Genomic DNA, 24,863 nt, shown 5'->3' with positions numbered 1-24,863 from the left:
AGCTGCTGTAAGATGCTATAGCATAGACAGTCAATCCATATTTGGCTTGCAAGGTGCTGTTTGGGCCTGTGACTATGAAATAACAGGGCCTTAAGCTGGCCATACACACACCAATAATATTGTAGGAAACCTAGTTTCGTACGATATTCAGCGAGGCAACCGATATCGCAGAAGGCTGCTGATATTGGTCGACTCGCCAATCGGGCAGGTTTAAAGATTTTGATCGATTGAAGGCGCCTGAGCAAAATCTGCCTTCAGGGCTGAATCGACAGGAGGTAGAAATCCTATTTTTTCTACCTCTATATCTGACGATTCAGCCCTGAGTGTCAGTGGAGAGTTGGAACAATCATTCATGCAATGGTTGCATGAATGATCGAAAATTGCCACGTGTGGCCAGTTTCAGTCTTTACTTACAAGCCCTGCTATAGGTTTGGGGCACACCCCGACCTTTTCTTAAATAAGTGGCACATAGAGTGGTTTCTTTGCTGACCTATAAAATGATCCTGCCTGCCTCCTCTTGTATTGGTACTGACAGAAACAGTCTGTCAAGGAACACACAGATCTCAAACGAAATTGCAGTTTAGCATTTCCACTATGACCCCCCAATGGAGAAAATTGTGTGCGCCACAGGCTTTAGCTCTTGGGAAACGTGGCATTGTGACTGCAGGGGAGCTCAGGAAACAGCACCCCAACAGTGTAAGAATAACCACACACCACGTTTCCTGATGGAGGACAAGGGTTTACAAAAAAGAAATTCATGACAGCCCCATTGTTAAAGGAGACATATTGGATAAATGGGAAAAAAAGGTAATTTTGTAGGCAATTATGAATAATATCCGGTGCTGGTTTCCCTTTGGGCTAAACATTAATCCTATCTGTAACAATGGCCCCTTTATTGGAGCTCCCTATAGATCCTCTCACTTCTCTGTCCAAGTTTGAAATGAAGAGTGGGCGTGTCCTAATGGTCCCTGCCAGAAGCACAGTAGGAGGTGGAGAGCCAATCACAGCCCTGCACTCACACAAGCAAAGACAGGCTTTAGTTCCCTATCAGGTCAGCCTAGCTGCTGATTGGTTCCTATATTACAGTGCAGGGTACTGAGGGCCGCCAGCAGGAAGTGGCACAGATGGGCGGGGCTAGTGGGGTTTTTGTGGAATTTCTCAATAAATCAGTCAGAAACACAACTTTTTTAAGCACAATCCTTCTATATCTAGAGGAGTATAATTCCCTGGTACATTCATAATTTTTATAGGATATGTCTCCTTTAAACTATAGTCCCCCCCAAAGCCATTTCTGCGCTACAGCCAGCCTCGCTCGTATATAGTAACAGGTAAATCCTTTCAGATAATTATTCTGTATTCGGTGGCTGCATACTGAGCTCTGCAAGTACAGCCCGAAGACACAGCCATTAAGGCTACACAGAGAGGAAGCCGCTCTGGCGCTGAGCTGTATATAGTACTAGCGCCTCACACACTGCGACCAGTTTCTCTCTATGAAGCGGCTCCCTTGGGGCAAACTGTAAAGAAGGGAAATTAAGGCCCCGCCTCTAGGGTTCAAATGAGCCAATCATATTCGAGGGGTCGGACGGACACGGCGAATGGGAAGAAGCGGGAGGCGGGAGCTTGAGCAGCGGCGGAGAATTCGAAAACAAGATGGCAGCAACAGAGGATGGAGGGGAGTCTGACAGAGGAAATAGCGGGTGAGTGTGTGCTGTGAGTAGAGAGAGGGCTGCATTGTCCGAGGGTTCGCTCGCTGCAAGCATTCGCTCTTCGGCGGAATAAATGTTTTGCGTCAGCTGAGCTATTCTAGCGCCTGGTACTTCAGTCATAAGCACCGCAGCTCTCACCGTATTTGAGGGTTTGGGGGTGCTGCGTGACTGTGGGGCTCGTTTATCAACGCTTTATCAAATCGCCCTTTGTGCAACACATGGCAATCACATTTTGTTTTCATTGTTGTACAAGCAGCTGCCTCAAAAATTATAATCACTGCTTGCATTGGGTTACTGCCCAGCTGTATATCAAGCACAGTGTTAAAAAAAGCCCCACTGGCTTTCCTATTTCATATGTGAAGTTAAGGTTGGTACTGCAGGAGCCCTGTGTGAGCTGTAAGGGGTGCCCAGCTGGCACAGTACTACTCTACAGGCTGCCAGGAGCCGGGTGTAAGGGGTGCCCAGCTGGCACAGTACTACTCTACAGGCTGCCAGGAGCCGGGTGTAAGGGGTGCCCAGCTGGCACAGTACTACTCTACAGGCTGCCGGGTGTAAGGGGTGCCCAGCTGGCACAGTACTACTCTACAGGCTGCCAGGAGCCGGGTGTAAGGGGTGCCCAGCTGGCACAGTACTACACTACAGGCTGCCAGGAGCTGGGTGTAAGGGGTGCCCAGCTGGCACAGTACTACTCTACAGGCTGCCAGGAGCCGGGTGTAAGGGGTGCCCAGCTGGCACAGTACTACTCTACAGGCTGCCAGGAGCCGGGTGTAAGGGGTGCCCAGCTGGCACAGTACTACTCTACAGGCTGCCAGGAGCTGGGTGTAAGGGGTGCCCAGCTGGCACAGTACTACTCTACAGGCTGCCAGGAGCCGGGTGTAAGGGGTGCCCAGCTGGCACAGTACTACTCTACAGGCTGCCAGGAGCCGGGTGTAAGGGGTGCCCAGCTGGCACAGTACTACTCTACAGGCTGCCAGGAGCTGGGTGTAAGGTGTGGCCAGCTGGCACAGTACTACTCTACAGGCTGCCAGGAGCCGGGTGTAAGGGGTGCCCAGCTGGCACAGTACTACTCTACAGGCTGCCAGGAGCCGGGTGTAAGGGGTGCCCAGCTGGCACAGTACTACTCTACAGGCTGCCAGGAGCTGGGTGTAAGGGGTGCCCAGCTGGCACAGTACTACTCTACAGGCTGCCAAGAGCTGGGTGTAAGGGGTGCCCAGCTGGCACAGTACTACTCTACAGGCTGCCAAGAGCTGGGTGTAAGGGGTGCCCAGCTGGCACAGTACTACAGGCTGCCAGGAGCTGTGTGTGAGCTATAAGGGGTGCCCAGCTGGCACAGTACTACTCTACAGGCTGCCAGGAGCTGGGTGTAAGGGGTGCCCAGCTGGCACAGTACTACTCTACAGGCTGCCAAGAGCTGGGTGTAAGGGGTGCCCAGCTGGCACAGTACTACAGGCTGCCAGGAGCTGTGTGTGAGCTATAAGGGGTGCCCAGCTGGCACAGTACTACTCTACAGGCTGCCGGGTGTAAGGGGTGCCCTGCTGGCACAGTACTACTCTACAGGCTGCCAAGAGCTGGGTGTAAGGGGTGCCCAGCTGGCACAGTACTACTCTACAGGCTGCCAAGAGCTGGGTGTAAGGGGTGCCCAGCTGGCACAGTACTACTCTACAGGCTGCCAAGAGCTGGGTGTAAGGGGTGCCCAGCTGGCACAGTACTACAGGCTGCCAGGAGCTGTGTGTGAGCTATAAGGGGTGCCCAGCTGGCACAGTACTACTCTACAGGCTGCCAGTTTGGGGGCACTGAGCCCTGTATCAGCGCTGCATCTTCTCTGTATTATTATGTGTCACTTGTATGTAGCTCTCTCCTCTCCTCAAAAATGCCCTTCCCTATTGATGAGCCTATAAGATTGGTACTGCAGGAGCCCATTTCCTTGCATCAGGTCCAAAGGATTGCAGGATGGCACAGTGCTACCCTAGCAGAATGTGGGCACCGAGCCATGTACCAGCCCTGCTTGTGTGCTGTGTGCGATCACAGATATTATTATTAACATTTACTTATAAAGCGCCAACATATTCCGCAGCGCTGATCGAACTTTGTTAATTGTTCTTTGCCATGCAAAAAAAGTTCTGCACTCATGAGTAGGGTTGCCACCTGGCTGGTAAAAATGATGCTTGATGCCAAGGCTATTAATAGGGAAAAAAATGCAAAAATATAGGAAGGCCACTCATTTTTTCCAGGAAAGGTGGCAACTCTACTCATTAGTCTTTATTTTATTATTTATTTATTTTTTTATTTATTTTTTGCATTGTTAGGTGTGCACCTCTATAGGGTGAAGACACACAGCTACTAGTAGCAGCTACTGCTACTTTTAGTAGCGGCTACTAAAATAGACAATGCTGATCATTTACCGATAATTGTCTCTATGTGTGTTTTAGCAGAGGCAATTCTCAGTATTGTCTATGGGAGAATATTTTATGGCATTTGGTAACCGTGAAATAGTAAATAACTTGCCATCCTTATATTTTACAGCAGGTTGTTCATTATTTATTATGATACACAAGTTTCATGGAGTCATGTGACCAATGACATCACTAAGCTCCATTTATAAAGCTATAATTTACAAGATAGTCATGGCTTGTTTATAATATGTTTATACAGCTTGTGTGTGGAGAGAGGGAGAGAGAATGAAAGATCTAAATGTACAGAAAAAGAAAGATGCTCTGTATTCTACTCCATTCAACAAATTAAGCACATGGGCTAGTGCTGAAAATATTTTGTTGACTATGGTTTTAAATAAGAAATATCTATTGTTTTTGCTATTTTTGGCACTAAAGAATATAAAGCCAGTTTCATGTTAGTCTTCCTGATCCTGAATATCTTCAAAGAAGCAGATTAAAGCAAATTAAATACCAGTCCACTGTGAATTTAGTCCTGCTAAGAGAAGGAAGTATTTATTTCTTTTTTTTAGGTTTATAGGGATCGCTGAACAAATTGCCCTGTTAATACAGGGGTTGGGGGTAAGTTCAGAGAAAAGCAATTATGTTGGTAAAAAAAAATGATGCCTAGGTATAGCGATACATACTAACTAGGGCATAAGGAAGTTGGTTTTGAATTTTGTGATTAATTTTTCCAAGAAAGTACTGAAGGGGTTACTATCATCTGCAGGATATTGACAGCAAGGATGCAGTGTAAGACTCCTGGATCCCTTTAATTGCCATTGTGTTGTGGCGCCTCTTAGGGCTCTGGTACACGGGGAGATTAGTCGCCCGCGGCAAAACTCCCTGCTTGCGGGCGACTAATCTCCCCGAGTTGCCTTCCCTCTGCCATCCCACCGGCGAACATGTAAGTCGCCGGCGGGATGGCAGACGCGGCGGGGCGATTTCGGGAAATCGCCGAAAAAGCCTCGCGAGTCTCTTTCGGCGATTTGCGCGAAATCGCGCCGCCGCGTCTGCCATCCCGCCGGTGACTTTACATGTTCGCCGGTGGGATGGCAGAGGGAAGGCAACTCGGGGAGATTAGTCGCCCGCGAGCAGGGAGTTTTGCCGCGGGCGACTAATCTCCCCGTGTACCAGAGCCCTTAGAGCACTTTTATGCTTCATATTGCGGTCCTTAGCCACTCTCCCACCCAGTTCTCCCACTGAGTAATCTGATGTCTGATTTGGCCCTGAGTGATGTCTTAAGTATTGTGTTTCATTGAGTTCATGCAGTCAGGAAATTGGACTGCTGCGGATCAGGAGGTCAGCAGGTTTATTGCAACCGGTAGGTTGTTTCAAGGAACTTGATTTTAAGGCTTGAGTTCAATTTTGCACCTATACTTTACTTTATTGACTTTATTTTAGATACTGACTGTAAAAGTGTCCGTGTGTCTGTCACGCCAACTCTTGCCTCACAATGGCTGGCACAAGCTCTTATTAGGCAATTTCAATGCAAGTCTGTGATTGGGCATTTTAGTGGTATGTTTTTAGCCTAATGAAAAAATGTGGAGTTCTCTGCAAATGCAGCCATAGGCGTCATTTTAAAACCAATATTCCTTCACTGGAGCTCTAGTGCCAAGGCCCAAATACAGCACTGTAGCTGCCACTTCATTAACTATAGGGGCTTCATTAGCTATAGGGACCTGCTGAGGCTTAAATACAGCTACAAAGTTGCATATTAGCCTGTGCTTTCCATTTTTATATTTGTATTTGTCTAACAGAAGTATTAGAAGTCAAAACGACTTTGTTTTTTTTTTTTTTATACCAAGCTTAAGAGCCTGTTGTTGCCTTGCAGAATCATTATTGCCTAAGTCTCCACTGCATGCTGGTACTAAACACAACCGTTTCTTATGTACACGAAGTGTTATAATGTCCTCACAACAACAGTAAGGAGCTCACTGTAAGCTAATTGGGACCGCAGCTAGTCAGTTTGTTATGCACCCCCACCAGTAATTATAATCACTTAACCTCACACTCTGGCCTGGCACTCCTCTTTGCTGAAGAATTCCATGCCCCAGAGTACTATGTTATTGAACATCGTGTCTCCATGTTGTTTCTTTTCCCAAAGATCCCAAAGAACACCCTGGCTTGTTTGCATGCGCAGCAGGGCAAAACCTGAACTTTTACTTTACTGTGCCCAGGTTAGCTGCAAGGGATTCATGGGCAACAAACAAGATGGTGCCATGGTGCTGTATGGCTGTGAGGTTAGCAATTATAATTACTAATTACTGGAGTTGCCAAATAAAACCGGCTGAACATGATCCACTTAGATTGTTGTCTGTTTTAACCCAATTCATGTTCACACTAAATGGTACCAAAGGGTGGGTTCTATTTACTTTCCTGGTTGCATAGATTTACCATCCTAGATATTCTTAAAAAGTGTGGGTTGTTGGCTGTTTATATATTTTCATATATCTGTAAACTAGATGTCAGCTAAGGGGCTTCTGGACAAGCGGGGGCAATGGGCAGGGATTGAGTGAAAATTTTAGAAAACCACTAAGATGTCAACATTGATGATTCATTGTAGAAATACAATGTTCTATTGTAGACAGTAGTATGTAAGGAATGTGCATGGGCTGTGCGTGCTCACTATGCCTCTGTAAGAACACAGCATATGTTTTGCCTGCCACATTAATGCCTCTTCAGAAGATTTCTGCACTCTTGTAAGATTTCATTTTTTTTATAATATTAAAAAAAAAAAAGTATATTAGAAAATGTATATTTTCCTGTACATTTTATTGTTAGAATCTAGAATAATTCTTTAGCACATTTAAGCTCAAGAGTAACTTGCTTGTACAGATATTGTGCTATGCTTGCCTTGAGAAAATTGTGTTTTTTATTTCCAAAAAAATTAAAAATGTTCTTTTTAATATAAAGAAATCGCAGATGGTTTTATTTCTGCAGCTACAGTAGCTGCATAGCAGAGCTATGGGATCTGTAATCCAGTATCCAGAAAGTTCTAAATTATAGGAAGACTATCTCCCATAGCGTCCATTTTAATCAAATGATTTACATTTTTACTATTGATTGCCTTTTTCTCTGTAATAATTTAGCAGTAGTATGTACTTGATCCCAATTAAGGTATAATTAATCCTTTTTGTAGGCAGGACAGTCTATTGGTTTATTTCATATGTAAATTATATATCGCAGACTTATGTTACAAAGCCAAATTGTGGAAAGACCCTTATCCGAAAAACCACAGGTGTCAAGCATTCCGGATTAAAGGTCACCTACCTGTGCTGTGTCTTATAGTGTCTCAGCTTGTTAGTAATTAGACTGTTTAAAAGAATGTTTATATACATAAGTGGAAATAACCTGGCACTGTGATTTGCTTGTGGAATGATATAACAGGGTAGGGTAGCTGGTGCTCCCTTGGAAGTCCAAGTTTTAATTACAGGATCTAAACCTCAAGGACTGGGGGCTCAGCCAGGTCTTTGTCTTTCCTTGGTAGCCTCTATGCCCATTATATTTATCAGAAACTCCACAATGTGTTCTTCATTGTGTGCCATTATATTTGTTATCCATGGTCAAAAAGTTTCTCATGTAATATGTGCTTATGGTTCAATATAATACAGCAGGTGGATTTTTTTGAGACTGGGGAGGCTTAAGTATAGCAATGCAGGCTTCCTGAATATCAAGTCTGAAAAAAAAGTGTGAAATATTGTTTGAACTGCATGGCGGTGTAAAAAAAAAAAAATGACTGTTATTTGTGTACGAGTGCATTAACCTGAAAAACCCTTAGCAGTGAGGCATTTTCTTCAGTGCTGAATTTATAGTACTAGTATGGGATCTATTATCCAGCGTGCCCAGGACCTGAGTTTCAGGATATATGGTCTCTTTGTAAAGACTACTAAAATAACATATATATATATATATATATATATATATATATATATATATATATAGAGTCCACAGGTATAGCGGTGCACACTGGGAATCCTTTAAAAGTTAGCTTTTATTGAACTGATTACTTGTCCCTGTGGTTTGTCCTATATAGAAAAGACTGATCAAACGTTGAGGCTGCGTATGGATGGTCATCGCTCTGCTATTAGTACAGCATTTCGTGATGGGGTGACTAATAAACCGGTGGCAAAACATTTTTTAGAACAGGGCCACAGGTTACCCACCTTTCGTTATATTGCAATCGACCATGTTCCCCTACCCAGGAGGTGGGGGGGTGACCGCTCCCGTTTGCTCCTACAAAGGGAAACATTCTGGATTAAAACTTTAAATACATTATCCCCTTTTGGCCTTAATGAATATTGCTCTTTTTCCTGCTTTTTAAATCAACGCTAGATCTCTGTGGGGTTTAGATTCTAGGGCCCTTAATGTGAGGTGATGGGCCAGAATATAAATGGGAGTTTATGGCCAGTGGTATGCTCATTATAATTCTCCTTATGGTGTTTGATATTGTTTTCTCCTTGGTACAGGGTTTCTTTTCTTTTAATTTTGACACATGACTGGAATGACTTGTGCCCTTGGGTGTGGGTTTGTGCTTTTATCTATTTATAGCTTTGATGGTTGTTACATGTTTAAGGTCTTGACAAAGGCCCAAGATGGGGGCCGAAACATTGACCTATTTCTCCATGTATTAAGTTTTATATAGTTCAATAAAAGCTAACTTTTAAAGGATTCCCAGTGTGCACCGCTATACCTGTGGACTGTATTGAAATTGCTTGAATCGGTAGCACCTGGGTCAATTAGCCACTTGCTAAGAAGTGCTGAACCCTCTTGGTTTGTGTATATATATATATATATATATATATATATATATATATATATATATATATATATATATATATATATATATATATATATATATATATATATAAGCTTTGTTATCAGCAGGGATATTTGCAGTCTGTATTTAAATAATTTTTTGTTTAAATAGAACTTTGTTGGAGAAGAGTGCCATATTTTCGATCTTCCTGGATTATGGGTTTCTACATTATAGACCCCATGTCTGTATTGGCAAAACGCCAGTCTGTGGCACTGTGTGCATCATTTTTATTTTTAATGAAGATCATTACCAATAGTGAAAGTGTGTTGCACATATCTTTAATCTATCAAGTCTTTTCTTTTAAAATACAAGTTGGTTGGTGTGTTAATTGATTTTATTTTATGAATACAGTTTAGCAATTGTGATGTTTATAATTCAAGATGAACAAAGCATGAGTATGTTTCTAGTTTTTCGAAAAATGCTTTTGAGAATGCTTTTATAATGTGTGATTATTAAAGAGAATACTCCTTTAGTGCTTACCTTAATAACATGTTGTTTTTATTTTTTAGTGATGCTCTCTGTCGCATTGTTATTTGTAATGACGCTTCCCTTCGAAGTCAACCAGTTATATACAACCCGGATTTTTTTGTGGAAAAACTGCGTCATGAAAATACAGAAGTTTTTACCGAGCTAGTGGTCAGTAATCTCACGAGATTAATAGACCTCCCAGGTACAGAGTTTGCACAGTTAATGGGAGAGGTTGATCCGAAACTTCCTAGCAATAATGGCGCAGCCTCCTCCTTCTTTAGGTCTCTGAACTTCCTCAAGCGTAAAGGTATGTATGTGCTTGTGAAAAGTTATGAAAATGTAATCTGTACATTGATTTTATAGTACAGGTATAGGACCCGTTATCCAGAATGCTCGGGACCAAGGGTATTCCGGATAAGGGGTCTTTCCGTAATTTGGATCTTCATACCTTAAGTCTACTAAAAAATCAATAAAACATTAATTAAATCCAATAGGATTGTTTTGCATCCAATAAGGATTAATTATATCTTAGTTGGGATCAAATACAAGGTACAGTTTTATTATTATTATAGAGAAAAAGGAAATCAATTTTAAAAATCCAAATTATTTGATTATAATGGAGTCTATGGGAGACAGGCTTTCCGTAATTCGGAGCTTTCTGGATAATGGGTTTCCGGATAAGGGGTCCGATACCTGTACAATATGGGCTAAATCAACCATGCACTATTTCTTTAACTTTCATTTTAAAATAAAACTTGTTTAAAAGTGTATTATGATTAACAAATAGTTTTTCTGTCTGTAAACACTGCATCTAGGAGATTTATCTTCATTTTCTTGTCATAGACTCCCCAATCAAAAAAACAAATGGTTGTGACAACTATGAAATGATAAAGGATGTGCAACAAATCTGGCCAAACTACTACAAACATACAAAACAGAGATGCCCGATCAAGGCACGTTCCCTGACCTCATATCTTTATTATGTTCAGCTGCATACATTTTGAAAAACAGAGGGGTTTTTTTTTTTTGTTTTGTTTTACAAGTTTATGATCGTATAGTTGGTAAGAGAGGTTTTTGCTGTTTACCTGGTCATAATTTTGGTAAGTTGGCACCTCCCTGCTTGCTTGCATTCCCCTGGCCGAAACTGCTGGTCTCATATGTCATTCCTCCTTAATTGTAGCTTTTTTTAGGGGGAAGAGATCCTACAAGACCGCAACATCTAGATCACTCTTTGCTTCATTCTCTTTCATAAGCTCCTCAGTTCATTTAGTTATATCAGGGAGATGCCAAATAAGGGCTAAGATTGGCTATTAGGTAGCCTCTATGCACACTATCCGCTTACAGGAGACTTTATTTGGTAGTAAATCTTGTTTTTGTTGAAAACTTGCCACCAAGTCAGGAAATCAATAATAACTACCTGGTTTGGGGGCACTGAGAGCAACATCAGAGGGGTTGGTGAGCAACATGTTGGCCCGAGCCACTGGTTGGGGATCACATGCCCAGGTTGTTGTAAACACTTTGACTGATTTTGATACTGTACAACCATCTGGCATGTATTCCAGGTCAGGGTGGGTTTTGACAGACCATCCTTTGACACCTTATGTCAAACTATGGCCCTACTGTTTAACCACCCCATGAGTAACATCCCAGTCATGCCTTGCTTCCCTATCTTCATTGCTGCAACAGCAAGAAGACTTCAGTATTTGGACTGTTTGTTATGCAAATCTAATCATAGCAAAAAACATTAATGATTAAAAAGCTCAAATAGTGACACCGAATAGATGTTGTAGATTATATGAGGAAACAATGTTTGCAGTGACATTATAGATAAGAAGACACTGCTAAATAGACATAATAGTAGCAAGTACAAATGTTTATATTTTTCAATTCTGCCATTGTGTGTTGGAGTGAATTTAAAGGCTGATAACCTTGACAGTGCATTGCCTTAAGTACAAAATAAAATATTACTTCTCTACTAATTTAGCACAACACTATTTATCTGTAAATAAAAATCATGGGCAAAGCCTTTTGATTTTAGTAACCTTCAAAGGATATGGACATGAGCACATGGGATTATGAATCTATGGTATTTGAATAACCCTGTAAGGTACAAATTGTTAAGTCCTTCTTTCATTCTGGGTGATATTTTCTGCTTAGACCAAAGAACAGTTATTGTAAAGCACCTATCGGATCACTATTAAGATATATTGTTCCTATTTAATAACCTTACATCTTGTAACATTGACAGTGATCATCACCTTCTTTGCTTTAATCTGTTCCCTTTCATTTACCATCAAAAAGGAGTGCAGCTGAAAAAGACCCCTAGTTCGAAGTGAAAAGCCCAAGACTATTAGGCTGGAAGACATTTTCAGACATTACTCATACCTAAAAGCAATGGCTTCCTGTAAAATAGTGTAGTTTTGGGGAAACAATGTTTTACTTTGCTGCTGGACAGTTATTGGAGCATTTGCATGGAACAGTCCATTACCTTGTGCAAGTGACTATTTATATTTGTCCTTTGGCAAAAAGAAGCCCAAAGCTGGTAGTACGTACACAGATTAGTTTGGGAGGCTTAGACTCTACTGCCCAGCTATCTGAGTGTAGATGGCAACACACTAATAAACACTAATTTGCAGCAAAGCCCTGCCATGTCAGGTGTCCTCTATTATCTTATATGATGTCTACATGCAATTAGTGCTACATTACAACAGGAGCACAGGAGTGATAGCCTGCCTGAATGAGGTAGCTGAACTGGAATACTGGATTTGAAAAGATTGTAGATGACAAGCTATATGACTGTTTAGACCAATAATCCTCCTATCCTGGTGAACTGAAGATCATTGGTCATAACTGAAAAATGTCCAACCTTTGGCTGACAGGACTGTGGCTCCCCTACACTTTTTATTTTTCTGGTTGTTCAGGTAGTTGCCCCAAACAAACGGAACAATTCAAAGGTGGTCATACATGTCTATTAGCCCTTGTGTGATATCCGTTTGCTTGAGGGACAATTAGTTGGAGTACCATAGGGGTTGGGCCATGTATGGCTACCTTAAATTGTTTTATGGCATTTAAATATACTTTCTGGGTCACATGTCCATTGTCTGATAAGCTCTTTGACATTTGCTATGCTGTTTCTTAGAAAGACTTTGCCTGACTAAAGAGAAGAGTGAAACCGTTTAAAGGGGTTGTCCACCTGTGAGTTAACTTTTAGTATGATGTAGTGAGTAATATTCAGAGACAATTTGCAATTGATCTTCATTTTTTATTTGTAGTTTTTTAATTATTTCAGTTTCTATTCAGAAGCTCTCTGGCATGTATTCTTTGGTTGCTAGGTTTCAAATTACCTTAGCAACCAGGGTGTGGTTTGAATAAAAGACTGATATATGAATAGGAGAGGACGTGAATAGAAAAATAAGTAATGTAAAGTAAAAACAATTAAACTGTAGCCTCACAGAGCAATAGTTTTTTGGCTCAGGGGTCAATGACCCCCATTTGAAAGTTGGAAAGAATTAGAAGATGGCAAATAATTCAAAAACTATGAAAAACAAATAATGAAGGCTAGTTGAAAAGTTGCTTAGAACTGGCCTTTCCATAACATACTAAAAGTTAACTCAAAGGTGAACCACCCCTTTGAGTTGTGTTTATTCTATGTCTCTGTTTTAGCATATGTTATTAGTAGTCTCCGGGAAGACCCTGTGCCGCTGGTGAAATATATTTGATAGTAAAATGATTGCTTGTCTTTACTAATTACTATTTGCCGCAGTACATCTCAGATGCCCTTAGAACCTACTTAGCTTTTCTGGAACTTTTATGTTTTTCTTAATATAATACTAAATTATGATGAAAGAAAATGATTCACTTAATGCATCTATAGGGCGTTTTGTTAAAAAAAAAAACTACTTAAAATGCGCACACACACACACACACATATATATCTCCTTACTGGATGCAAAATAATCTTATTGAGTTTAATATTTTATTGATTTTTTAAATAGACTTAAGGTGTAAAGATCCAAATTACAGAAAAACCCCTTATCTGGAATACCCTTGGTCCCGAGCATTCTGGATAATGGGTTCTATACCTGTATATATAAGTTTCTCAGCTATGTTAAATTTACTATAATGTATTGTTTAATCCCAAAGGTTCCTTGCACGTGAGAAATGTCACTTGCATTCTCATTACAATAATTCATCAACCATTTCTTTTTGTTTATGCCACAAGTGTAAGTTTATACTCTTCAATCAAAAGTTAGCGGAAGAGAAAATACTTGCCATTGGATGTGTTTTAAGAAATATAAGACAATGTATTTGTGCAATACGCCATGCAATCTAATTCTGATAGTGATGTGAGTCTTTTGTTTAACTTCTAGAAAAGGGAATAGTATTTGGAGCACCTTTGACAGAAGAAGGAATTGCACAGATTTATCAGCTTATTGATTATCTGCACAAAAGTAAGTTTCATACCCTTAAAGGTGGCCATACACGAAGCGATTTTCGTGCGACCATTGGTTGCACAACAGATTGTTCCCACCCTCCACAGACGTTCAGGGCTGAATCGTCAGATATGGAGGTAGGAAGAAAAGGAATTCTGCCGATTCAGCCCTGAATGTAGATTTTGCTCGGGCGCCATCACAATCTTTTAACCTGGCTGATCGGCAAGTCGACTGATATCTGCAGCCTTTTGCGTCGAGCCGCCATATACACACCGAATATTGTACAAAACAAAGTTTTGTACGATATCATCGGTGCGTGTATGGCCAATTTAAAGGACAAGGCAACGCAAAATATAACTTTTTGCCTAATAAAAGAAAACAAAATTCTAAGCAGCTTTGCAATATACATGTATTACAAATTTGTTATGATGTTTTAGTTATTTGTATATATAATTGCTATTAAAAGTAGTGTTTGCATGTCCTTCTCTATTCTCTGCCCTGGGGGGCTCTGACTGTTGAAACAATGTAACTCAAGGCAGCAGATTGACAGACTGGCCTTGCAACATTGTTTAAAAAGTAACAACCAGGAGTTCAGCAAATGCTGCTTTCGATAGCAATTACATTTATAAATAACTTTTAAAGCTCTACAAATGTTTAATTATTTCATATTGGAAAATTGCTTAGAATTATGTTTTCTTTTATTATGTAAAAAATTATTTTTGGGGTTGACATACCCTTTAAGTCATAGGTTATCTAAGGCTGTTAACCACCACTACACCCAGGCAGAAAGCAGAGGAATTAAAAACATTGGTCACTGTTTACCATAGAGTTGTGTCAAGGGCCGCTGTTAAGGCAAGTATTCCCATTTTAGAGATTTATTTTTTTTAGAGAATTATTTTTATTAGTAATTGATATGAAGCTGTTAATGTGGATTATTTACTCTTTCCTCCATCTTCAGCTTTTATCCATCGGGTTATGGCTTTCCTGCCTCTTACTTCCAAGATGGGTCTGCATCCACTTCTGTACAGAAACACTGCATCATATTTTTAAAATGTAGATATGGTGCTCACAAGACAGGAGATGCCAACTTCCCAATGTGTTACAACTTGAAGTGTGGGTTGTAGACAAGTACAACAATGCAGAGTCTGCACTGCAGGCTATTTATTTGCACAGTATGTTTCAGGCATTAAAAACGTGTAGATGATAAAGTTTTTGGTTTTCCCACTCTACAACCCATACTTCTATGTGCAATAAGAATTTAAAAATATGTTCTGCCAATGACTTTGTAGATAGATGTACAGTAGTGCAAAGGAATTGCAAGTCTGCTCTTGGGCATTGACAAATTTTTATTTTATAAAAACACTGATTCCTGACTCACTATAGCTGTTGTGTTGGGTTTCTCTTGGGGCTCAGTTTGTGTCCCTCAAATTGCAGATTCTTATGACTTACTGGGCTGTGTTGGTGACACTACTTAACAAGGGATACATTATTTTTTTTTTCCAGCTTTACTTACAGGTCCATTACTCTAACAGCGGGACGGTTCTCCCATTCACACTAGGTTAGATGCAACACAATATTAATATATGTTGGAGGACAAATATAAATAGTGTCAATACAGAGGCAGTGTTATCAAAATTGGTAGAAGTTGAATACTCATTAGAGAACCACTGTTGTCGAAAACTGTATTTGCAGATGCTACAGTACAAAATACGCTGTGGTCAGTGTACTTACACTTATAATGAATAGGTGACCTTTTTAAGCAGCAGTCATTTCGGTCTTTATACTTATGAAATCGACCCGGTGCAGCAGGATTTATCGAAAGACGCTCGCATATGCTTAACTCTATTTTCCCTTCCTCAATAGATCTACGCACAGAGGGATTGTTTCGTATTCCGGGGAACAGCAATCGACAACAAATTCTTAAAGACTTGCTTAACAGTGGGATGGATATTGATGTGGAGTCTGGAGAGTTTCATCCTAATGATGTAGCCACTTTACTGAAAATGTATCTGGGCGAATTACCAGAGCCACTGCTGACACACAGGCATTATAATTCTCATTTAAAAATTGCAAGTAAGATTTGTTCAATTCCCTGGCACTTTATTGCAGAAATAAGGCATCTTGCATAATGTACAGTGGCAACTTTTTCTTTATTACTCAAAAGCCACTTTGACTAGCACATAAATAAAAAAGAATAATGTAAAGACTCTGATGCTAAAAGTCGTTAGTATATATCACTCCAATGAAAAATCAAATGTTCTGCATGTTTGTTTATCACTCCTCAGACCTAATGCTTTTCGATGCCAAGGGTAATAGGACAGGAGCACCAGATAAGGAGCGACAGATAGAGGCGTTGCAACTTCTTTTCCTGCTTCTACCATCACCGAATAGAAATCTACTGAAACTACTGTTGGATCTTCTCTATCAGACAGCCAGAAAACAAGATCGCAATAAGATGTCTGCCCATAACCTCGCATTGATGTTTGCACCTCATATAATATGGCCTAAAAATGTAGGTTCTAAGTCGTACACATATAGTAACAGAAAACCATTTTATAAGATAAGGTTAATGTTTAGTTTATTTTATATTAAATTGGCTGAATCCTGATTCCAAAAAAAGAACGCCAATGCCATCATAGAATAATCAGTTAAGCCACAATTTCTAACTAAACTAGTAAAAAAAAAAAGTATGTTGGTTGCAAAACAATCCTATTGATTCATTTTAATTTGCCTTAAAACGAGGATGAAAGGTGATTTCATTGGAGCATGCAACAAGTTAGGCACTCCTTCAGTGATTGTATTCACTTTCCTGATAACCTGGGCCGGTGCTGGTTAGCAGAGGATTGCACCGGCCCAGGGTTCTTCCAGCTAGTATCTATGTGTAGATATATATGTGCACTTGTGTGAAGAAACAGGAGGAGGATCACTCAATGATGCTTGCTGGGAGAACCCTGGGCTGGTGCAGTTTTCTTCTAACAGGAGCACCAGCCTCGGGTATCGGGTATGTGAATTGTATCACTGGAGGGGGTGGGGTACTCCTAGTGACTTCAACTTTCCTTCTCCTTTAAAGGAACATTAACACCAAAAAAATTAAAGTGTTTTAAAGTAATTAAAATATAATGTAGCCCTCTGGCTACATAGCAGCTTTGTTTATATAAACTATAGTAGTCTTTCTGAGTCAAACACACCATTTTTACCAGTGAAGGGCAACAGTACATTATATTGTAAATACTTTTATACACTTACATTTTTGGGTGTTCCTTTTAAGGATGGTCTTTCATATTATGGAAAGATCAGTTATGAAGAAAATGCCACAAGTGTCGAGCATTCTGGATAGCAGATACATACATGTATTGCCTGATTGTGGAGCAGTTAGTCCTTATTGAAAGGACATCACTGTGTTGACACCATTGTATGTGGTTGGTGGGAGGATGATGGGGATCTTGCCAGGAGCAAGCCTTGATACCAAAGAAACCCTGTAAACTTCCAGAAATAATGGAGACAAAACTACCATTGTCTTAGCTACCAGCCTGTCCAAACCATGCAAGCAAGTAGGCTTTAATTAAAAATAGTGTGTAAAGTGTTGCGTGCTTTAATGTACATACAGCCAGTTAATTGTGCATTTATGCACAATATACTAAATTTGGGGATTCGGCCAAATCCTTCATATAAGATTTAGCTAAATACCAAACCGAATCCAAATCCTAATCTGCGTAAAGTTTAAGGAAAGAAAAAAATTGCATCATTGTTGTAGTAATTTCAGAGATTTAAAGTAACATAATTTTGGGGGTATGGATTTGGTATGGAAATGCTGACATTTGGCAAATCCTGGCTTCGGTGCATCCCTAGAATTAATGTACCTTAGCTAAGGTATTCATTATACATATATAAATGCTCTCTGCTAGCACTGTCTTGTGATTTAAAACTGAAGGAAGCAGTATAGAAACTCTAGGCCATTTTAAATGCTATTATTAATCAAGATAAATAGCAGGGGGTGTAACTGGACTGTAGACTAATAAAGGAAAAATTGAATGAAGATGGATAAACGGTTAGTGGGTAATTCAAGTACTTTTAATAACCTTTATTTATTGCAATACATTTTCCCCTGTAGCAGTGTATAGATTCTGTGTGTAATCTATCATGACTTGGCAGCTTGGGATGCAGAGACCCATGTGCCTTATTACTGGTGTTTTCTGTCCGGCATAGTGAAATAGCTGCTCATGTGTAAAATGTTAAGGTTCAACAGAATCTGATTGTGCTGTTTGGTAAAAAGGTCACTGTCATGGCTTTCAGTAATTCATTCTTTAACCATTAATCTCCTGAGAATATGAATAATTTAATTTCTCTGCTCACATGCCTGCCAAGAAAATCTATACGAACACTGTAAGCTTGTAACCTGTATGTCTGCTAGTCCAGGAGCACTGCAGTCAATACTCAATACAATATTTTTTTTAGCAAAAAAGAAAGAATGTAAGTTAAATGTTGTTTCAACTGCTGAAGGTGTATTTTTTTTGAAACAGTGAACATAAAGCTCCCACAGTTGCCCACAGGAGAGCATCTGCAGCTCCTAACAACCCTGCATACAAGAGGGACGGGCATCTCCTGGCACACCTAAATGATAAAGACGGAATGCCGGGGGCAAGACTCCCTGGGAGCCCTGTACTTAAAACCACCATCTCAGGATAGGGATTTGAAGGGGACCTGACACCGTGGAAAATAATTCCAAATCCTTTTCTTTCATGTTAATTGAGCAAAATAAACTTTACTTAAACTGTATAAATGGTATAAATGTTGTTTCCTTCAGTCTTGGATTTCACTTCTTGTAATCTTGTAATCTTGTAAATGTAAGAAGTAGGGTGAAATCAAGAAAGTGCTGATGGCATAGAGGCAGGGCAGGCATTATATGATTGACAGCTCAGATAGGTTTATAGCAGGTATGGCTATTTTAATAAATAAAAAAAGTTTTTCACATTTCATTTGCAAATAACTTTTATTGTACAGCTTTTTTGAGTCGGTGACAGGTCCCCTTTAATACAGTGCTTTTTATGTTCACGGTACACAGAGCCCAGTCTGTGCTTACTGTGGGTAGGGGCACAAGTGTACTGTGTTCAGAGTTTTCAGTAATGTATTTTATTTACACTTTTTTCTGATTACAGTGATGTGTTCCTTTTTAATCTTGTATAATTTCATAAGATATGATCCATACTTTTTAACTTTAAATTAAGCAATTTTTTTTCTGTTTTTGTAGCTTACTGCCAGTGATCTTCAGGAGCATTTAATAAAGCTGAACAATGGAGTGACCTTTATGATAAAACATTCCCAGAAACTTTTCAAGGTGAGAGTCTTTGAAACAAGTTATTGCTGACCAAATTGTATTAATGCTGCCCACAGGCTTTTTTATAAAGCTCCACAGATTGGATGTGGTTGGGGTTGAAAGATCACAGCCTACAAGTAGAATGTAGTGGCACTTGCCTAAAAATAAGGAAGTAGTAACCTATGTATAAGATTTGCCATCAGATTTATAAGAAGTGAATACTATTATATTTCCATCCAACAAAATCAAGTGCTGTAGCACTAACACTGTGTGTTAGATGAATTTTAACCACAAGGTCTCTTGAGTAGTTCAGCCCGAAAGGCCAGCCTTTGTGGTTGCTCTGAATCTAGAATTTGGCTCAATCCCAGCATTTTTTGCAGTCTTTTGGGTGCAAAATGGTTCAACTGAATGATGTCACATGACCCAAACTTCTGAACTGAATGTGACAATTTTTGGCATATAAAGCAATTTTTTTTCATTTGAGCTCAGATTTGAATATGCGTATTAGGGTTCAGTATTAAGGTGAAACCCTTGTAAAGGATTCAGTATTCAGCTGAATACAAATGTTATGGTGCATCCCTAATCACGTGTGATTTTGATCCATCCTCCATCATATGATATTAATAATGAACAGGTCAGGAATATTTAATCCTAACCCACTGCTTTCCAACCTTCACCCAACCCAGCTCAAAGTTCCACTTCATGCCCAACACCCCCAGCCTGACTCCCCTTTGATGACTCGTATCAGTCACCATAGGGGAGGGGTCAATGCTATTATTTCGTCAAAGGGGAGGGGCCTTACTTGATTTTGACCCTCCCTACCCTGTCCAACTAACGGACACTGAATTTTTGATCCATCACTACAGAAGAGTGTGCAACCACTCAATTCATTTTATCTTGAAAGTCTGAATATTAAGGAAGGAGAAATTGTATGTCTTTAATATATGAAGCATCTATTTCATTTATAGTAACAGATCTCTGTCTATCCACCATATCCTCTTGTAGAATTTGCATCTTAATGCTCATTGGTGTGGCCCCCTTCTTTCCCTCCATTAATATGGTTTTCCAGATGCAGTTAAAATAACTATTTGTCAAGAGTTTGGGCTTTTACAGCACTAATGTGTTTTACCGGTTTCAAATTAAATACTTTGATAGCCTAAGCTGCTCCGTTAATGAGAGAAAATTGCTTTGGGGTAAATATGTATTTGCTGTGCTCAATATTCTTAACTATGATTTTTCCATATCTGTAATCATTTCATAAGCTGTGGGGGCTCTAACTCTCTAGGCTGGACCTTCGAATGGGACTCTGACCCAAGGTTGGACTTTCAAGAGTGGGCCATGAACAAAGTTAAACTGTAGTGTATAATGAATGTCCCATGCTTAATGACTAAAGCGACTCTTTCTGCTATTGTTTATTATAAAAATATTTTTCTTAAGGCCCCTGGGGAAACGGCTCCTTCCTCTTGATTACTATGGTATTTATCGTATTATAAAATGATTCTACGTGAGTTTTTTATATATATATATAATATATATATATATATATATATATATATATATATATATATAATATATATAAAATAGTGTGAAGCATATCAAAGGCGCACTCCAAGGTCTTTTGCATAAAAATTCCAATCTTTATTTTCACATTGCCATCCGATCAACGTTTCGGCTCTGGCCTAAAGCCTTTATCAAGATAAAGGCTCTAGGCCAGAGCCGAAACGTTGATCGGATGGCAATGTGAAAATAAAGATTGGAGTTTTTGTGCAAAAGACCTTGGAGTGCGCCTTTGATATGCTTCACACTATGTAATATTTCCCTGGCAGCACCCGGGCACCTAAAAACTTGATGGAGAGGTTGGAGTGTGGATCGCTATGTGGCTTTATATATATATATATATATATTATATAAATTTATGACCCACATTAACTGTCATGGTTGTCATGCAACTTATATAGTTTTTCATAAAATGGCATGTGTGGGTGATGGATACTCGTCTCGTGGAGAGATACACCGCATTGACATTTACTTTATACATAATTTTTATGCTTTTACCAGACAAAATGGTGTAATATGAGAGGTAATTATTACAAGTAACAAAAGCAGTCTGTCTCCATATAACAACATGAAATTAATTATTCACTTTACCCTTCTGTAACAGTCTACAGTTGCTTTAGCAAGGGCTTGGGAGTTTATGGCTAAATGCTGTCGCAGAGTAATTCTAGAAAATATTGCATCTAAATAGAACTAACAGGCATATTTCTCATATTCAAATTCTAAATTGGCCAAAACATTAAGTATGCCCACATTGGTGTTTCTTTGACTTTATAATAGCTTTCTGATAAATGTACACTTATTGGGTAAGCTCTTACATTAGAGGATTTGTTTTGAGAGATATCCTTTACCATCTGTTTGAATATAGCATTGTAAGAACTGTTTGTAGAATAAATCCCAAACTGCTTAATAATGTAAATGTTTCTGCTTTGTTACAGGCACCCCCATATATCAGAGAATATGCTCGACTGTACTTCTCTGGCAGCAGGACACCTGCCTCAAAGGTAAGCAAGAACATATATCAGCTTGTTAAAGAGAAATAACAAAGATTCAAAAATGGATGTATTTTGCTGGATGCTCATTCTGTGTTGTGGGGTCCTGGTAAACATGCCCTACATGTCAGCAAGAGGTGATAATTTAGAAGTTGAGCAGGTACTCATAGAATTTATAAGGTTGAAAAAAAGGCACTTGACCATCAAGTTCTTGCTTTCACCGAAGTAAATCTTGCCTAACTTGCTGCTGATCAAGAAAAAAACATTTTTTGCCTTAGAAGGGACATAAATCTAAAATGGCAGTTGGACCAATATCTTTAATGGGGCTGCTATCCAAGGACAATTTGCAATTGATCTTCATTTTTTGTTTGTAGTTTTTGAATTATTTAGCTTTTTGTCCAGCAGCTCTCCAGTTTGAAATTGGTGCAGCTATCTGGTTGCTAGGATCCAAAACAGTAACAATAAAACTGTAACCTCACAGAGCAATCATGTTTTGGCTGCCATGGTCCATCTAAAAGCTGGAAAGAGTCAGAAGAGAAGCAAAAAATTAAATAACTATTCAAAATAAAAAAAATCTGTTGCAAAATTGGTAAAAATAGGCCATGCCAGAATATACCCAAAGTTAACTTTAAGGTGAACTACTTCTTTAATATTAATATAGTTAATCAGTCTTGCTAAAAAGCCATCTAATCTTTTCTAAAAACAATCTAATCAATCTGCTAGAGCTTAAGATGAAACCTCCTTTTCTTCTCAAGGGATGCCTTTGTGTCCTGTAGAGACTAAAGCTGGCTATACATACGTCGCTTGGAGAGGTTGCCAAATAAGTGAATCTTGCACGATACGCCCACCTTCAGGTGTGGATCATAAGTGCTGCTATGAATAAAGTTCCAGATTTATGGATACAAAAGTACATTTAACCCTTTGGCTGCCCCTTCTCTGATGTTGCTGTGCACCTTATTGCCACTAAATATATAGTGTGACACAGACCTACCGTATATGGAAAAAATTCTATGGAATTGGCCGTCAGATCCCTTTCTGACAACTGATGCTGTAGGAGTTGCACTCTGGGGCAGCACTCCGTTAAGGAAACAGCTGTTATAAACATCCAAAAACTGGCATTTAAACATATTAAATCTTTTGAGTAAAATTATGATTTAAAAGCTTAATACTTTGTATCAGTTTTGTCAATGTTATAAATCAAAGCAAGTGGTGCTTTAGTGGGCACCCAATTAAATGCCAGCAAGGGTTCCGGTTAAAGCCAGTGACTGGAAACCAATGTGCCCATATGTAGGCTAAAGGCAATTTCTAGTACCTATGAAGCATACTTTATAAATAGCTGATAATTGTTTAATTAAAAAACAAACGTCATTCTCTACCCACTCTAATTACTGTTTGTATCTATTTTGGCTTGATACACACAAAATACTGTATATTCCTTGTAGTTGTCCTGGTAACGGAGACCATAGGTTCAGAGCAGCCTAGCTGCTTCTTATGACACTAACAAAAATTGGTTAATAGATGATACATAGTCCATTACACCGTATGCAGTATTTCCATTCCCTTGGATGCTTTCATGTTTTATTGCAAATCAACATGGTATCACAGTGGATTTAATATTTCTAATTTTTCAACAGTACAAGGCTTGTATCAAAGTAAAAATAGATCTCTGCAAAATGGTTTATATGCATTACAGTGGGCTCCCATGCTAGTCGTCATCTTCCACGGTCACTTATTTTGGGTAGCGGCCTGGTCTTGGCACATTTACAGTTGTGCTACACTCTTCTCATTTCTTAATATTTAATTTAACTGTACTCCAATGTACAGTCAGTGACTTGGGCCTTTCCTTGTATCCATTCCCTGCCTTGTGCTTTTCAATTTTCAAGTTATTTGGAGTGTTATTTTATCGTTCATGGTGTAGGTCATTACCGTCTAACTTCTTTGGTAGCAATGATCAGAATGTAATGGTGGTAGCACGCCAAAAAAACAAACAAACTAATGGTTAGTTTGCAATGTATGCATATTGTCTATTATATTATGTCATATTGGGCTATACCTTTTAAATCCATATGCCCCCTCCCTGTAGATAACACAGCAACCCCCGGCACATAAACACCTTAAAGGAATACTGTCATAGGAAAACATGTTTGTTTTTTTTTCATATGGGGCTAGCCATGATCTTTCTTTCACGGGGTGACACAGCCATGTGACCTGTGCTCTGATAAACTTCAGTCACACTTTACTGCTGCAGTGTTTGAGTGATATCACCCCCCTCCCTTTCCAGCCAGTCAGTACAACAATGTGTAGATAATAGATGCCTGACACCAGTATTGCTAAAAGTAGTAGAAATCAGAATAGCACTCAGTAGTAGTAATTTTAAGTCCTCCAGTTACATGGGAGTAGGAGAAACAATAGCTTACCTGAAAGCAGTTCTAATGTGTAGCGCTGGCTCCTTCTGAAAGCTCAGACTCAGACTCAATGCACAGAGGTGGTGCCTACACACCAATATTTCAACTAGGATAAAATACATTTGTTGGTTTAAGAATAACATTTTTAATAGTAGAGTGAATTATTTGCTGTGTAAACAGTGTAATTTAGAAATAAAAAGCACACCATAAAAATCATGACAGAATCCCTTTTATGGGCTCCCTAACAATTATTTCCAATTGTTAACAATCCCCCACCAGGCTGATCTCCCACAATCAGAATAGGGCAGCCAGAGTATGCAGGGGCTTACAGTCTAAAGTGTGATGAGCAATGCAGGGGCGTGAGGTGTGAACAGTGCAGGGGACAGTTAATCTCTGCACCGATACCTTTTTAAGCTTACAGGTAGACCCATGGGCTGCCAACTTGAAACCCTCTTAACTACACAATTATACTATTTTGAAAATAGTTTGTTGCACCAGTAACAGTTTAGGTGTGTTATATTAAAGGGACTGTAACCTTTACAACAGTTTAACCCAGTGCTGTCCAACTTCTGTGGTACCAGTTTGAGTTAGGTAGCCAGTTTGACTACTCTCCTTTTTTTAAACAACACGTATGTTATTACAAGCGCTTTTAAGGCCATAACCACGTTAAAAAATCCCAAATGGCTACTGGTCACTGCAGGTATATCACCCCAGCCCCCCCCCCCCCCCCGCCCCCCAGGCGT

The 24,863-nt window shown here is 39.6% G+C and overlaps 1 protein-coding gene across 2 annotated transcripts in view; it reads left to right on the top strand.

Moving 5' to 3' along the window:
- Positions 1 to 1,566: 1,566 nt before the first annotated feature.
- arhgap19 (Rho GTPase activating protein 19) overlaps positions 1,567 to 24,863 on the top strand; it is a 32,958-nt gene continuing 9,661 nt past the window's right edge. Inside the window, exons 1-7 of one of the 2 annotated variants that reach the window (XM_002939658.5) lie at positions 1,567 to 1,697; positions 9,464 to 9,729; positions 13,793 to 13,873; positions 15,719 to 15,928; positions 16,141 to 16,367; positions 19,104 to 19,190; positions 21,662 to 21,727. In XM_002939658.5, coding sequence (XP_002939704.1) covers positions 1,651 to 1,697; positions 9,464 to 9,729; positions 13,793 to 13,873; positions 15,719 to 15,928; positions 16,141 to 16,367; positions 19,104 to 19,190; positions 21,662 to 21,727 — 984 coding nt within the window. In that variant the 5' untranslated portion in view covers positions 1,567 to 1,650. Of the gene's footprint in view, positions 1,698 to 6,756; positions 6,838 to 9,463; positions 9,730 to 13,792; positions 13,874 to 15,718; positions 15,929 to 16,140; positions 16,368 to 19,103; positions 19,191 to 21,661; positions 21,728 to 24,863 lie in introns of those variants that run through there. The other variant, XM_031905593.1, reaches the window with a different exon arrangement.

This window comes from Xenopus tropicalis, chromosome 7, assembly GCF_000004195.4.
Source record: "Xenopus tropicalis strain Nigerian chromosome 7, UCB_Xtro_10.0, whole genome shotgun sequence".
Lineage (NCBI taxonomy): Eukaryota > Metazoa > Chordata > Amphibia > Anura > Pipidae > Xenopus > Xenopus tropicalis.
Note: the sequence above shows the minus strand (reverse complement) of the source record. Positions and strands in the feature narration are given on the sequence as shown.